Source organism: Polistes dominula, unplaced genomic scaffold (assembly GCF_049000335.1).
Source record: "Polistes dominula isolate Pdom_NZ unplaced genomic scaffold, Pdom_raw_medaka contig_373, whole genome shotgun sequence".
NCBI classification, from domain to species: domain Eukaryota; kingdom Metazoa; phylum Arthropoda; class Insecta; order Hymenoptera; family Vespidae; genus Polistes; species Polistes dominula.
The window spans coordinates 918,099-935,777 of NW_028300899.1; the positions used below are offsets into that span (position 1 = coordinate 918,099).

Below are 17,679 nucleotides of genomic sequence, written 5' to 3' on the forward strand. Positions count from 1 at the left end.
TTTTTATATCGAACATTAATCTACATTCTAGTAGGAATAAAAATTGCGTTAGATATGTTATATAAAAAAAAATATATATATATATATAGATATATATCGTGTACATCGTCCAATCCTCCAATCCGTATCTCTCTTTTCAAGTATACATCGTAGAAAACGTATTATTCATAAATCTTTCTCGCAAAGAAGATACGCTATTCTGAAATGCTTAAGACGTCAGAAGTTTTGCGTTAGCGTTTTCTTTATACGAATGTTATCGCACGGACGGCATTGTGGTCTCAAAGAAAAATAGTGAAAGAAAACTACCATACCGGATTTTTACTCTCAAAGGAAAAATACCCAAGATTTTCTCTCTCACTCTCTCTCTCTCTCTCTCTCTCTTCCTCTCTGTTTCCTTCTCTTATTTTTTTTTTTTTTTAAGGATCATACGTCGTACTACCTTACCATCACCTGCATAAACGTCATTTCGTGTCTTGCAAATTTATGTACGCTATAATATTTCACATATAAATATACATAGATGCCATGGAAGCGACGTTACTGTTTTTTTCGAGCTTTAACATTCCCTTGTGTTGATATTAGTACATACACACACACATACACATGTGTAAATAAAAATGAAAAAAAAAGATAAAAAGACAAAAATAGAGAGAGATAGAGAGAGAGAGAGAGAGAGATAGAGAGAGAGAGAGAGAGAGAGAGTGGAAAAAAAAGAACACGTTGGATATATGTAGGGTGGAAACAAAAAAAGGAAAGGTGGAAAAGAGGGTAGCGTATTTCCAAGCTTATAGAAAAATAGTCGTCATCGTCGTCGTCTGTGGAATGACGAGACTAAAACAGACTAAATGTGATGAGACGACGACGAATACTTTAACCAGGTCACGCATAAGCTTTTACTCGATTAAAGTACTAGTTAATTATTTTATTTCCCCAATCCCACGTTCCTCTCCTTCCGACACACACACACACACACCTACACACATACATACACACACTCATACTTTAATCCTTTTCTTTTTTTTTCATTTCTTTTTGATTACTCTTTTGTATCCTTCCATATCTCTCTCTCTCTCTCTCTCTCTTTTTCTACTCTTATAGTTTGGAATATATCTATAGAAATTCATGATATCTCGAATATAAATGCAACGTCACGTACCGTCGGAGCGTATCGTCGTCGATAAATTTCACATAGGAACGGATAGTTGTAGGTACGATTCCATCGTTTCTAAATCGGGTATCAGACACCGATATGCGTGTCGTGTTACGAGAATCAGGAAAATTTTTTATTATTTATTTATTTTTTGGGGGGTTTTTTTCTTTTTTTTTTTTTTTTGTTTAAATTCTCCCAACTCCAAAGAAGAGAACTACTACTACTACTACTACTACTATATACATGCACGTACTGTACTGCACATACACGTAATACACGTAGGTATACAACTGATTCCTGCGTAATTCGCGTAACGCATATCGTAATCAATAATTCAGAAATCGGGGAAAAGGCCAGTGCTGCAACGGGCGCGTGTTTGCTCGCGTATAAATTTCTCCCCTCGATTTGCCTTCCAACACCACCTCCCCCCTATCACCCTATCTCTCTCTCTCTCTCTCTTCCTCCCCACGTTTAACCTCTTTCGAAATCGCGTTCTCTTTTGTGAACGATTTATGGAGATTCGAATAATCCTCTTTGGTATTCTGTCATTTGATACGAGTTATCGTTCCTATTCCATCTCGAATAATACCGAAAAATTTGATGATTTTATTGTTTTATAATAAAATTAAAAAAAATAATAATTTACTTTGTTGAAGTTTTTTTCTTTTCTCCAAAGCCCCACCCCACCTTTACACCACGCCACCACCAATTCTGTTTTTATTAGTACTGTTCATCAACTAATAATAGTCATAATGACTATTTGTGAGATTATATTGCAAAATACGATTAAAGAATATTTAATAAGAAACTTGAATAATAAAATAAATCAAATTTAAATAAAAATGATCACTGAAATACCACTTACCAGTCAATTAAATTAAACTATACTACTGCAATTGAATCCACTAAGGGTATAAGTAAATAAGTAAAAACACTTTGAATGTTCCAATATTTATTGTTCCTATTTTTATATTGCACTCTTTTTTTTTTAAACTTCTAAACAACAATTGAAATAATTTGTAGTTTTAAGAAATGTCGATTCCAGAAAGTCCAGCTTTCTCGAACCCCCACATGCATAAACAAGGGTCAGCAACTCCGCGAACTATCACACGGTCATTCTCTTCCTTTATCACATCTACATACACATGTACACACATGCGCACAAACAATTTATGCCACGCTTTTTATACCACAATATTGGTGTTAACCGCTAAAACAGGGAGAGCTTTAGTTCAAGCTTCTCACTTAAACTGAAAGGTCGTAAATCTTCCACCGTCTCGTTAAAGGGTAAATTAATAATACGCAATTTCTTGAATATTTTGTCGGTTACAAAGTAAAGGGTTATTCTCTAACATCGTAGAAATACACTAACTTAAACTATGCATTTATTAATATTTGGACTAAAACAAACTGGAATTGCAGTTCTTACAACGTTTGCTTAAAAACACGATAATGAATGATCGATTAAAATTGAATAAACGAATAAACAGATATCAACAGTGTTATCAAAATAATAACAACTTTCAATCCTAATCTCATTTAATAATTATGGTTTCTATTATAATTGTCAATAACAAAAAAAAAAAAAATCAAGAACTAGTTTTAAATACTAATTTGTGTTTTTGTTCTTTTTGTTAAATATTACGGGAATAAAAATTTAATATTCTAAAAAGAAAAGAAAAGAAAAAAGAACAATTTTAAATTAATCTTACCTTTTTTTTTATCTGTTAACTGAAGTAAATTACTATTACTATACTACTACAACTATTAATTATTTTTTATTCTCCACTTTGGAATATGTGTTCCTTTTAAGAATAAAATTTGTAGATGGTATATTAAATGAAAATGAAGTAACAAACTTTTTAATTATCTCTCATACTTTGGTAGTTAAAACGCCAAGAAATCAGGAAGCGGTTTTAAATACTTCAGTAGTTTAAACATTAAGTAGTATAACAGGCAATTTGACTCAACATTGAAAAGTTCGAACGGCAGAGATTATTGGATGAATTTCGTTAGGTACGAATTCCGTGAATGGTTAGTGATAAAACAAAAGTAAAAGTTAGTAAAAAAAAAAGGTATAAAAGGAAAAAAATAAAAAGAGAAGGTGGAGGAGGAGGAGGAGGAGGAGGAGGAGGAGGAGGAGGAGGAGGAGGAGGAGGAGGAGGAAAAGGAAGGCATACGTGAGAAGTCTTCCTTCAACGCGTATCTTTTCGGTAATGCAGAAAGCGTGTCACCAAGGACAAATCCAAGGGAAGCACTAACAGCAGCAGCATCGAGTCGATGTTGCTGCAAGCTTGAAGTAAGTGCAAGCTCGAGTGATAATGCTTTCGAAAAGCTCGCTTCTGCTCTTTTAAGCTAACGACGAACTTCGAAGGAAGCTTACCAAACACTTTTCACCCACCCACCTACCACCTACCACCACCACCACCACCTCACTGAAGAATTTTTCTCCACGCTTGGAAAAGAACCTCTTCCCTTTCGCGGATTACAAAGAAATTACGTTCGGTGAGTCGGATAAAAGCAGCTGAACGATCCGGATTTTCAAGTTTTCGACGACAACGACGATGAGGTGCCATCGATATCGATATCGAAGCTTTTTCATGCTAGAACGAACTTTCTTCTTAAATCTTTAAAAAGAGATACCTAAAATATGGCTCTACATAGTATTATTACGTTTACTGGATACACACGAGATGGATCTACAAAGATTTACGACACAACTTTACATTTAACAATAATATATATTAGAGTATTAGTAGAAACACTTTGAGTAACAAACTGTTCAACTTTTAAAATATATATTTAATTTAAAAAATTCCTCAATTTTTTATTTTAAGTTTAATACAACAGTCCTGTATAATTATTTTATAAATTGTAAATCTTCAATGGTCTCATTTAAAAATTGTATTTGATAAAAAGCGAACGAGTCTTTAGACACGATTCATTTCTAATTTTAAGATAATCAAGAAGGAATAACGCACAAATTTGATGACACTTACTTTTAAATACAATAGATAGGAAGGAAGAAAGGATGGCAGTGTTTCTTGGTTGAGGTCATTGAAGAAAGATAGAGCTTAAATTTCGTAAGATTTAGGAGTTCGATTTGGGTAAATGGCGGGGGTGGAGGACGAGGAGAAGGGGAGGGAAGAAAGGGGAACTTGAATCGGAAGTCTTGGAATTGAGCGGCTTAGTTCATAGCAGGAAAACGTCCTCTGTAAATACTCGAGCGGTTTCCAGGCAATTTACCGTTTTCGTTTAGAGTATGTCCCCTTCTTCTTCAGCATCAAGCACCTTTTCTTTTCCTTTTCTCTCTCTCTCTCTCTCTCTTACTTTTCCTCGACTGTTCTTTTGGTTCCTTCTATTCTACATGCATACGTACATGAATACATACATACATAGATACATGCATTCACACATAGAAGGAAGAAATCTACGGAACATTACCCTCACGAACTGGTCTCAAAGAGAATATACGAGACGAGTAGCAACTGAAAGTAGAAAAAGGCCTCTCCTCTTTCCAGACCCACTCTCTTCTCACTCTCTCTTTCTATCTATTTTCTATCTCTTTCTATCGAGATAAATTCGCGTCGAGATAGAATCTTACAATTTCAAGGAGTCTCCAGAAGTCGACGCGATATCGGCTTATCGAAGAAAATTACGTGAGTTTGTCTTCCGTCGAGAAACCCGAAAGGATCCCAAGTTTCTTAGAAGGTTCTTCCTACCCATCGGGCCTAGTCACTATAACCCTCGTCTAAAATTGTCGTCTCGATAAAATGGGGATAAGTTTTTAAGGGTGAAAATGTTCTCTTATTTAATCGATTCGTAAAATAACACTTGGCAAATCTTTTGCTGGCCGTTTAACGTTTACTCGCTAAACGTTAATGTTCGAGATTAATCTCTTATATATATATATATATATCGTTTGCTTATTCAATTTTTATCATTGTTAAACAATACTAGAATGATAAATAGGAAGTAATAGGAAATTTTCGTTTATCAAAATTGTTGCTTTGAACAAACGTTCTTATTACGTCACAGTTGGTTACTAATTGTGTTTCAAGTGTTCCCGAGAGTTAATGAAAGTTTTTCGATGTCACTTCTTTCCCCTTTTTCTCTCTGTTCAAAAGCATCTTGATTCAGAAAGCGTAATAATTAAAAGTTTCTTCAGAATGAACGAAATTTCAAAGTACGAACGGGGGGAATTTAATAATCGTATCGTAATAGTCCGAACAAAATTAGATTTTTTTAATCGTATACGCTTTAAGGAATTCTTTCCCAATCAAAGTGAAATTTGCGTTGAAGTTCAAACTCAAAAGCTCGTTTTTTTTTTCATCTCCTTTTTTTTTTTTTTTTCTTTTTTTGCCCCTTTTCAATTTTTGTGCGTAACTCTCTGACTCTTACCGATACCACCGACACCGTCAACACCACCACCACTGTTACTGCCAGCGTACTATAGCATCGATTTTAATTAAAGCAATTTACTTTACGATCTACTACTCCCGCGTATCCCTTTTTCCCTTCTAATTAAATTCCAAATGTGATGAACTTTTTACCTATTATATCAGATATATATATATACATCTACTTATGACTTTTCTTAGTTACTATTAAGTATGTATATATCGGGTGAATCATTTAAAACAGGCTATCCAAATAATTCGTTTACTATTGTTGATAGAAAATAAATGTGTCAATCTCATGTTATTGGGATTATTTTTTGTTTGTTATATCAAAAAAAAAAAAAAAAACAAATGTTTAAAGGAGTAATAATAAAAATCCCAGTAACTCATTTGATGTGTCTTAAGACGCCATACATATATAACATATTGGAAAATATATCATTCTATTTGAGAAAATGGAATGAACCTTTGTATGTCTTCTACGAGTCCACCTAAAAAAAAAAAAAAAAAAATTATTAACATAGAATTATCAAGAGAAGAGAAATCAAGTTAATTTCATTCGACGCGTTGTTTTTTTTGTCAAACCACGTATAATATGTTAATCAGGCGGGATTGTTTGAAATGCTTCACCCGATATGAATGAACTTCTTCATCGAGGTTAACGTATTTATACGAAAAACAAAAAGATTCCTCTTAGCGTAATTTTACCGGAATATATTCGAAATCATTTGAACTGCTAAATATATTCAAAATTCATCTGCCTTTATGCAAAACAACGCCGCTATACGTTCCCTATATTAATGAAAATATTTACGATGACGTAGTTCATAAAGCTCCAAGCGCGTAGTTCGTTGCAAATTGAAAATACATATCTATGTATCACAAATCGTGATTTTATTTGAACCCTGATACAAATCACTACGTTCACTCATGTACAGTGTCATACATAATAAAGTAATCGAATACGTCAAATATATATGATATATCCAAATGCATTCGTTATTAATCAAATGATCGATTCAAATGCGAAGTACTTCGTTATTAGTTAATAACCTTAAAGATGATGAAATATTGGAAATGTATATTTGTAAAACATCGATATATTTGCTTATCTATTTTACCAATAAATGGTTATGGTAAAATGTGAAACCCATGAATGGACGGCGTTTTGCAACGATTGAGGAAATAAAGACCACATCGTATCGCTGGATGAGCTCAAGACAATACCAAAAAGTATTTATCAAAAGTGCTTTGACGATTAGAAAAAGTGTTCGGCACAAGTGTATTGTATCTTTGGGGGATATTACTTTGAACGGGGACAACATAAATATTTATAAATAAATCAATCAATATTTATTGTGATAAGAATAAAAATTCTCACCTTACTTTTTGATCGTACTTTGTAAATTGATACTACGATATTATATGTACATTGAGACACACAATTCAGGTTGTAACATTTATGTCTCTGTTGAAGTCCTCAAACACGAGCAAGCTAGGACGTTTATTTAGCGAAGTGCACCTTTTCTTTCTTTCTTTCTTTTTTTTCTCCTCTTCTTCTTCTTCCTCTTTTAATACTACTTTCACTGTGTCCGTTTTCCTCCCTGGAGTCCTCTTTATTCTTTTCCTTTGGCTCAACCACCATCCCTTTCTGAGTATATACTGTATACTTACTTCTATCCTATAAAAGTATACACCCTCTGGTCAATATCGTCCCACAGCAGCCATTTTCGACCCATCTAAAGATATCCCAGTTACGCATCGATCCTCTCTCTCTCTCTCTCTCATTCTCTCTCTTTCTTTTTCTTTTTCTTTTTCTCTTTATGAATATGACCTACCTTAAGATCTCTTTAATAAAAATATCATTTTATTCTTTCAAAAAAAAAAAAAATATATATATCGACTCGTACAACTTCCTGTTCTAGTTGGTTACGAAATTGTAACGTTTTATCGAATCTAAGATTGAATAAAAAATTCAAATAGATACTTATTTAATTTATTAATAGTCATTTGTAAAAATATCAAATTAATTGATTATTTTAAATAATTACATTTATCTCTAATTAAAAATATAAATTTAATGATATAAAATTTGCATCATAATTTAATACTTATCATTCTAATAAACTTTTCTCATAGAATATTACGAAGAAAATAAATGATCGTTAAGAGAAGTCAAGAAATGGTCTTAGAAACTATTTCCTATGTAGGAAAGAATTTATTTGACTGTCTCGATTATAATTATCGACTTTAGAAAACTTGAGAGTCGTTCGTATTACATAAACTTCGAATTTCTCGGATAAGAAGCTTAATTAAGGTCTTCTTAATTAAGAATCGGCTTTTTCTTTCCCCGAACGCGAATGTCTCTAAGATCTATTTGAGAGCTCGCGAAGAAAAAAAAAAGAGAAGGTAAAGAAAATGAAAGAAAGAAAGAAAGAAAGAAAGAAAGAAAGAAAGAGAAATAAAAGTAAGAAGAAAAGAGCAGTCTCTTTAATAAATTCTCAACGTGAAAGAACACGAGACAATACCAGAGAAAACTCGAGAACGGGACAATAAGATTAAAGAGGCAGAAGTAGCAGCAGCAGCAGCAGCAGCAGCAGCAGAAGAAGAAGAAGAAGAAGAAGAAGCAGCAAGCAACAGCACTTTTTCCTTTCTGCAAAACGTAGATCGAAAATCCGTAAATGTTTCTTCTTCTTATCGTTTATCGTTCAACGCGTATATTTCTTTCTCTTTCTGATACCTAACATTCCTCGTCACCTTTCTCCTCCCCCTCCTCTCCTCTCCTCTTGTTATTCTCACTGTTTATTGCTTCTTTCATTCTTTCAATTAAAATCCAGTCATTTTCTTTTTTGTCCAGTCAGAAACTTAATACTTCATGTTCGATCTTCAAAATAATTTCATTTATATTTATGATAATTAATTTTTCCTTTAATTGAATTCTAATCAAAAGCAATAACATATTAAATCATATTGATTAAATTGTTTCAGGAAATGCGAGAGTAGTCAAGTTTTCGTGCAAGATCATCACACTCACTGCATAGATACTTGCCGTTCAACGACCATGTGCGGAGAGGTGGTCGTCCCAGAGGACCATCTTGACGTAAGTAATTACTCATTACCTTGGGAAGTAACGTTAATTAAGCCACTAATTTATGATCATCTGGAAACGCGAATATAGAAGCATCTCATTACGATTTCAAACTAAATTCTGCTGACTAATCAATCGAGGAGATATTAACTACTTCATAACATATATTATATGTCGAAATAATCGAATTTTAATTTTCGAAATCAATCGATTGGAAATAATTAAAACAAATAGATTAAACAAATGAATTAAAAAAAAAAAAAACTTTATTAAAAGTTTTATATTTCCATTCCTTTTTCCTATTATCTGTTGATCAATTGATCTTCGTTAAATGATACAAGAGTGTGAAATCTTTTATCATAAAGTTGTCAAAGAGAAAAGTTGAGGATAAGCGACGTTAATTGGCATAAAAAAAAATTAAAGACGAATTATTAACTCCATTATTTGCATCCAGAAAAAGAGAGAGAAAGAGAGAGAAGATTAACGAACTCTACGCAAAATTATTTACCCCACCCTTATACTCTACTACACTATTACACCCCGTAACTCTAATGGATAACGTAATCTACCACCATCACCAACACACACCACTATCCCACTTCGAACGATCGCATCATCCGAGCACTTATTTATGAGCTTTCATCGCGCAAGATCTTTCTTCTCGCTTATACATTACCCCCTTCTCTCCTCGATCACTATTATTCTCTCTCATCTAAGGTAACTCAACTCAACTTTTGTGAGATCGGATTTCGAAGTGTTTATGAATGCTGTAAGTTAGATTAGAACATTTTCTTGTTTTTTCTTTTTTTTTTTTTTTAATTTTATTTTCCTATTCCTGTTCGCTTTCCTATTCGCAATATTAATAGGTGTTCGTGTAATTTGATAAATTATTATTCTGTAGAATGAAAAATTCAATTACGAGACGTCATCGATAAATTAAATATCCATTTTGTGTAAGAGGGAGAACTTTATTATGTTAAAAATAGTATAAATAGAAGAGAACAATTATTTACACCCTTGTAATATTACAGGGCTTGTTATTAATTTCGTTTTTCATATTCTAACGAACTAACGAACGTTATTTACTCAAGAAAATGTTCTTTATAATTACGAATTTTAATTAATTTTTTGAATTCACATATATATATATATTTACGGATAAAAAAAAAAATCATCAATTAAAATGTCGTCGATCAAATGAAAATAATAATTATTCATAGAAAAAAAAAAAAGAAAAACAATTTAATTACGTATAAATAATAAATTGAAAATGAACAGAAAAATATCGTATTAATATTCTAAAGTTTATATTATTGTTGATCCTAAATCGTCCAAGTATAATATCTAATTTATTATATCGATTTAATTTTCTCTGATAATAAAAGCGTATTTTAGAAATGAATTATCGAGAAACCGATATATCGACGATGAATATTTATTAGCCTACTCTCGATCGACTCTCTCTCTCTCTCTCTCAAGCGGAAGGCGCGAATTTCCGCATTGATACCTTGAATTTTGCGATCGCAGGTGTGTAGAATTTGCAACGCAACGGGTCACAATTGTCAAGTGGCGGAAGGAAGTAAAGCCGGTCCCGGAATCGACGGCGCGGACTTTGTATTTTATGTGTCCGCCATGCAGACCGAGAGATGTCACAAGGGATTGACGGTTGCTTATGCTGCTCACTGTCAACAGGAAGCTGCATTGGATCGGTGAGTTTGCATTTATCTATATATATATATATTGAAATAAGAGTCGTCTATGTCCCCTCTATGTCTATATATATGTATTTTACATTTATTATAGAGACACATACAAATATTTTGTTTAGATAAAAAAAAAAAAAAAAAAACAACGAGTCCAACGACTCATTTCGACGTTATCATCGATCGTATTAAAAATGAATCTACAAAAAAAATATTATTTTATAACAAAATGCAAACAAACTTAGAAAACAAATTTCTCATGAATAATATAAAAAATGACAAACAATATCGATTGAAACAATGTTTCTCCATTTACATAGAATACGAATAAAAAAAAAAAAAAAAGATAATATTTATGTAAAAATAAATATAAAAAAAGAGAGAGAGAGAGAGAGAGAGAAAATTCAAATATTTATACATACAGTATATCGAAAGGATGTTTTTTTTTTACAAACACGATATATGTATTTATTGCTTACGTGAGAAAGAAATAATACTTAATTTTAAACCTGACAAAAGAGACTACTAATCGTAAACAATGAATAAACGAAGTGTAGGTACTCTTTTTCACTTTCAACGATGTGTAACCTAACGTTGAATGAAATTTTATCCTGGGATTTAATCACCGTCGCTTAAAGCGAGCCCTCCGGTGTTACATAAAATCTAGCTAGGGAACGATTTGCTACGTTTGATAGATACGCCAAATTTAAATATTCACTCCGATTTGCAAGGCAGATCGGCGAACGCGTATTGTCCACTATCTCGCGCTTCCAACTACCCTCTAACCCCTCTTCAACCTCCCACCTCCCTCACCTTACACCCGTCTCTCTCTCTTTTTGTCATTGTATCTCTCTCTCTCTCTTTTTTCTATATATGTATATGTATATATGTCTATATCATTTTTTTTCTCTCTCTCTCTCCGTTCATATTTTTTCGATGATCGATTCGCGCATTCGAGTTATAATGTAACACCACTTTATTGAAATTGAATATTTTTCAATATAGACCACGTACGCTTCGCTACTCACTTTTATCTCCTTCCACTGATTTTCCTTCTCACTCTCTCTCTCTCTCTCTCTCTCTCTGCTTTCTTTATTTCTTTTTTTCTTTTCTTCATTCTCGAACGTGCAAAATTCAAATTTCCCAACCCACTTTCAAAATTCTCTCATATTCGTGTTTCCGCGAATATCCAAGGTTTCGTTTAAACGATTTATATTTAAAAAAAAAAAAAAAAAAAAAACCTATAATTCGTAAAAGTTTTATAATATTAATTTGAAATTCGATATAAGTATGTTTGGATTATTAATCACGAATTTATTCAATTAATTTTATAGAAGCATTTTTTTTTTACAACGATAGCTCGCTTTTCCGTTTCTTTGATTTATTTTTTATTTTCATGAAATTATTTCACCTTCATCTTACAATAAATTTCACGTTCGTCGATTATTTTAGCAATTGTTCTATTAAAACGTTTTTTGCTTTGTATCAACACTGTTCTTCTAAAGTGAAATTTCGCTTATGCATTCGACGTAAATGAAATTTCTTCATTGTGTTGTACTATATATATATATATACAATATATCTATACATTTATTATAAAAAAAAAAAAATTTCACTCTAACGTTAACGGTTGGGGAACTTCTCACGAGATATTATCAATGTCATGATAAAAATTTGATATGATACAAAATTAGAAATAATTTTTGTGTATCGATTGAACAGAGATAAATTCAAGGTTGAGTTATGTGAATCCACACCCACGGTTGTACTAAAAATAAAATTAAAAAAAAAAAAAAAATACCAAGAGTCAGTTAAAGAATAATTGACACGGCCTTGAAACGTTCCACGAACATTTTTCCTACGTAAAAAGTTATTTTTAACGTTTGCTTTTTCTTCGTTTTCTTTTTCTTTTTCTTTTATATCAAACAATTTGTGTGAGAATATTTTTTTTTTTTTTTTTTTTTTTTTTTAATAATTTTAATACCTCGTGAAATATTCAATCGTTTTGTAACATCTTGTATAAATAAATGTATGAACGTGTATTTTACTACACGGGAGAATAAAGAAGAGAAGGAAAATAAACGAAAAAAAAAAAGAATAAAAAAAATATATAGATTTCTCGCTAACAGTATAAAATGAAACGAGCGAAGCAAATAATAAACATCGAAGTATTTCTTCTTTCTTTCTTTCTTTCTTTCGCATAACGGGAATTTATTCGCCGACCGACTTAATTAACGTTTTCTCTTTTACCTCGATATCCTTTAAAAAGAAACAAAAAAAAACCCCCCGTATCGATTATATATATATATATATATATATATACAGTGGAAAACAAATTATTGAGGAATACGTTAGTCGCGAGAAAATTTCAATTCGCGATTTATTCATTTTGGTAAGCTTTTACTCTTCAACAATATATACCTAGCTCCGGTTTAAAAGGACGCATAGAAATGAAAGAAGAATCGAACGCGTTCCACGTGATTTAATATTTCCAAAGCAATCTATCAAACTTCCGTGAATATTTCAAAAGCATTACGATTTCTTCCTTCGATCGATCGATCGATCGATCGAAAGTGAATTGAATTCATCCGTCAATGGCACGTGTCACAAATAATATATCGAATTCGACTCTTAAAACTTTTTCTTCCTTTATTTTCTTGTTTTTTTTCTCTCTCTCTCTCTCTCTCTCTTTTATTTTTCTATTTTTTCTATGATAACTGCATATATTCGATTGTCCAGAAAATTTCTACGGATTTTCTAAATAAGTAAATAGTGAATATGTATATACATATTATATCGTTGTTTACGAGTTTGAAGGGGGGGTGGGTGCTTTCCCGTTTTACGATAACGTACAAATAAAAAATAATAAAAAAAAAAAATTAATATGCAAATGGAAATAAAATTTGAAAATTATCAAAATTAACCGACTGTTACAAAGAATTGGATTTACACCTGTTTAAAAATGATTTCTAATTTATAAAGTTATTATATATGCTCACAATTATTGTCATTTTAATTTATTCAACGAAATACTTCAAATTAACACCCAGATCATTTATAATCCACTGACCCATCAAAACCGCTACAAACTACTAGAGGATCCTTTATCTAAACAAAACATTTAAATCTTAAAAAAACATTTCGATTATATGACCCAGGTGATAGCAGGTGAACGCCAAATACTCCGCATTATTTCACAATTCTCTTTTATGGCTTTATTCTCGACGTCCCATAGACCAACCAACGTAAATAAAGTATTAATATTTTTTTTTTTTTCATATTTTTTTCAGACCAATCGCAGGACATGCAAATCTTTGTCCTGGTAGTATTAGTACGAAGCCCCAGGAACTGGAAACATTATTGAGTACCGTGAAACACGAAATTCTTCACGCATTGGGTTTCTCCGTCAGTCTTTATGCCTTTTACAGGGATGAAAATGGTGAACCTAGAACACCGAGGAGAAGTGACACTGGGAAACCTCCGTTGAATGAAAAGTGAGTATTATTAAAATTACCATAAAACAAAAAATAAAATCATACTGAAGAATTGATTTTTCTTTATTGTCTTTCGTTATAATAGTTAATAGTTTTTAGTAGTCGTGCGTACGTGTGAGTTATGTGAGCACAACATAAATTTTACATTATCAACAAAGCTATTTTTCTATTATTTCGTATAAACAAACAAAAAGTACACTTTTTAACAGATAATTGTATTATTAAACTAAAAGTTGATCAAATTATTCGACAAAAATTTAATTATAAATTCGAACTAATCGAGTAGAGTTCGTTTTTATTCTAATTGAAAACATATACGAATGAAATAGGTGAAACTATCGAAATGTATTTAAGTCTAACGTAGAAACCAATTATTTTTTTTTTTTTTTCAGTCAATCTTTTATCTCTTGATATAAGCTCGAAACTTTTTAACTCATCCTCGTATATACATATATATATATATATAGAAATATGCTAAATATAAAATATATGAAATGTCAAAATATGAGTGGAAGTGAAAGAGACGTAGACGACATCGTAGATTACTTTTATGTTTCTATCTCGTTTTTTGAGAAAGAAACAAGAAGCAACAACGTCGTCGGTGGCTACAACGATCCATCATCCAACCCCGACGACATTCTTCCTTCCATCCCTCTTTTTCTCACCCTTTACTCCTGCGTTCTCTTCCACCATGTTCGTCGTGTAGTATCTGCCTTTAAAATTGGAAAATTCCAACTTTCCTCTCTCTCTCTCTCTCTCTCTCTCTCTCTCTCTGTCTCTCTTTTTCTCTCTTTCGCTCCCTTTCAGTCTACGAACCATAACGAACCGTTCCGGCGTGGAACGCGTTCCTACCGTCCTCCTGCTTTTTGCCATTTCTTTTTCTTCTTTCTCCCTTTTTGTTTTTTTTTTGTTTCACTCTCTTTCCTCTTTCCACGTTTTTTTTTTTTTTTTTTTTTTTTTTTACTGTACTCTCATATTTGTGTCCTTCTTTCTTTCTTTCCTTCCTTCCTTCCTTCCTTCCTATTTTACATATCTGTCGCTCTTAAAAATTCAACCCTTTTATTTCTGACATCCATGCGCATCTAATATTCTTAATCAAAACACGTTTAATTGTAAAAATATTTTTTTCATATTGTTGTTGTTGTTTTTTTTCTCCACAATAAGATAAATTTATTTTTTAATTTTTTTTTTTATTATTTACATCTGTTACATTTCAAATCCAATCCTATATTCTGAAAATCTCATCACTCCTAATATTTTCCATTAACACCTTAAAGAATTATAAACATATGTTTTTAATGTCTCGTCTCTCATAACTACGAAAATTTATATTTCATTTTTTAATTCTATTTTCTTTTTTTTTCTTTTTTTCATTACTTACATTCGTTGCATTTACAAATTTAACACCTTCAAAGATCGTAGAAATATTTTCCAATTTTTTTCGTAATACAAAAAAACAATGCATCTTTCATTATGATCTACGATTTTAATGAAACCACGTTGGATACCTTCTCACGTAAAAAAGAAAATAATTATAAAACCGAGCTCGTTCGTTAATACCATGAGAAAAATGAAATTAATCGTCTATTGTACTTCTTTATTGAAATGAAATTATTATCAAAGTAAAATATTTATTCTATTGATTTTTTTTTTACTATCTTTTTTCTACATCGTACCATTTCATGCGTGATTCAGATCAAAAGGAAAAGCATCTTTTCAATTAATATTATATTTTACAAGATTAATCAGAAAATTCCAATTTGTCAAATAACAACACACGACACAAGTTGTATTATTAAATTAACAACATTTATTTTCGTACGATCATGAACTAATCTTTACTGTAAATGCACACGTGCCGTCACACGTGCACACGCTTTTTCACCTTATCTGATTATAAGAACTTAATCTTCCACATTTTCACATTGTAAAGATAGAAATAGACAATACTGTATAAAAAGAACACGAGTTCAATTACTAATCATTAAAAATATATTCTTTTATCTTGTTGTTACAATAAGATCAGCATTGTGCTCGGTTTCTATTTTAGATTTTAACCTGTTTTTCCATCGGTCTTACACTAAAATGTTTCTCAATGTTTTTAGGATGCCCATCTCCACTTAATTCTCGAAATTCTTTCAGTGTAATACATAGATCTTGTGCACTTAAATCGTACCAAGAAAAAAACTCTCTCTCTCTCTCTTAAATAAATGTTAATAAAAGTTGTATTATTTTCTATCGATATCTAAAAATAGAATCAACAGTTACCCCGTGTGCGTGTTTAGTCTCAAGAAAAAAAAAAGGATGGAAGGGTTGTCTACATCTCTGTTATTATTTCAATTGTTGTATGATATATTTTCCGGAACATTTAACGTTGTACATTTTAACCTTAATTATCAGCATAATTTTTTAATTTGTCAAGAGAATGATTTGTTTAAAAAAAAAAAAAAAGAACAAAATCTTCGATAGCGGATCGATATTGTTTCATTTTCTACAACCTACTTCCATTATTTCGTAAACGTTCCAAGATATAAACGAACAAGATAGACAGATAGATAGATAGATAAAAAGATGGATAGATGGATAGAAAGATAGATAGATAGAAAAGTAGTATATAGTCAAACGTAATAATGTTTTTCACCTCGTGTTCGTACTCCGTGAAATGACCATTCACGGATACATCCGTCATGTCGAAATATGAAAAGCGATGGCTGGCTTGCTGTCGAAAACAGCTTTCTACTACCGTGCTGTATCAATCATTCTGTACGAAAAATAAAGAGAAGAGAAAGAAAGAAATAAAGAAAGAGAGAGAGAGAGAGAGAGAGAGAGAGAGAGATGGCAAGAGGAATGCTGCGTTTAAATTACTCTCAACAGAGAAATCTCCAGAGATTATTAATCGACTTTTGAAATGGCACCACTGTATTCCTGTCATGTACTATGATACCTATTATCAATTCTTCAATTATTATTTTTTTTTCTCGTAATAACGTCGTATTACACGTTTTATCAAAAATTAGCCTAAACGATTCCAAAAGAAAATTATTTCGAGATATTTAAATTATTTTTCATTGATAAATCCTACAATTATTATTTGTTTTATTAAACTCGTATATGCGTCATGAACGATTAACAAATCAAAAGTGATTTTATTATTTTTTATAATTATTAAAAGTATCCTTTTTGTGAAAAGTTTTCTCCCAGAAGTTTGGAAAATATATTCCAATCTTTATATTCCATCCATATCGTTTTATTTTTATTTCAATTTCAAGATAGATCGTAGGTGGTTAAAACGAAAAAAAAAAAAAAAAACTATAGAAACAAATAAATTTTTAATTAATTCTATAACGAGAAGCAGACAAAGATGATCTTTTCTCTTTCTCTCTTTCTCTCTCTCTTTCTCTCTCTTTCACTTTTGTGAAACGACCTTAATTAACGAACGCGATTAATGAGGAAAATAAAAAAGAAAAAAGAAAAAAAAAAGAATACGATGAGAAAGAAGCAAAAGAAGAAGAAGAAGTAGTAGTAGTAGTAGTGAAGGATGAGGAGGAAGAAGAGGAGAAAGAGGAAGTAATAATTTACCGCATATGCGCAGATTGCAAACGCATCAGTGGAGCGAGAGTACGATCAAGACCGTAACGAGGCCATATTGGCAAGTGCACGGTGGTTACGTCGAGAGGTCGATGCAAATGATCGTAACGCCACGAGTTCGTGCCGAAGTTCAAGCACACTTCGATTGCCCGGACTTGGAGGGTGCAGAACTCGAAGACCAGGGAGAGGATGGGACGGCCTTGACGCATTGGGAAAAGCGAGTCTTCGAGGTTACTAATTTTCCCTAATTTCCTAT

The 17,679-nt window shown here is 31.8% G+C and overlaps 1 protein-coding gene across 4 annotated transcripts in view; it reads left to right on the forward strand.

Moving 5' to 3' along the window:
- Nucleotides 1-17,679, forward strand: part of Invadolysin (leishmanolysin-like peptidase, invadolysin) — a 274,537-nt gene that overhangs the window by 252,135 nt on the left and 4,723 nt on the right. For all 4 annotated transcript variants that reach the window (XM_015317771.2, XM_089179320.1, XM_089179322.1 and 1 more), the window contains 4 exons: nucleotides 8,539-8,650; nucleotides 10,166-10,347; nucleotides 13,632-13,835; nucleotides 17,428-17,653. In XM_015317771.2, coding sequence (XP_015173257.1) covers nucleotides 8,539-8,650; nucleotides 10,166-10,347; nucleotides 13,632-13,835; nucleotides 17,428-17,653 — 724 coding nt within the window. The remainder of the gene's footprint in view (nucleotides 1-8,538; nucleotides 8,651-10,165; nucleotides 10,348-13,631; nucleotides 13,836-17,427; nucleotides 17,654-17,679) is intronic.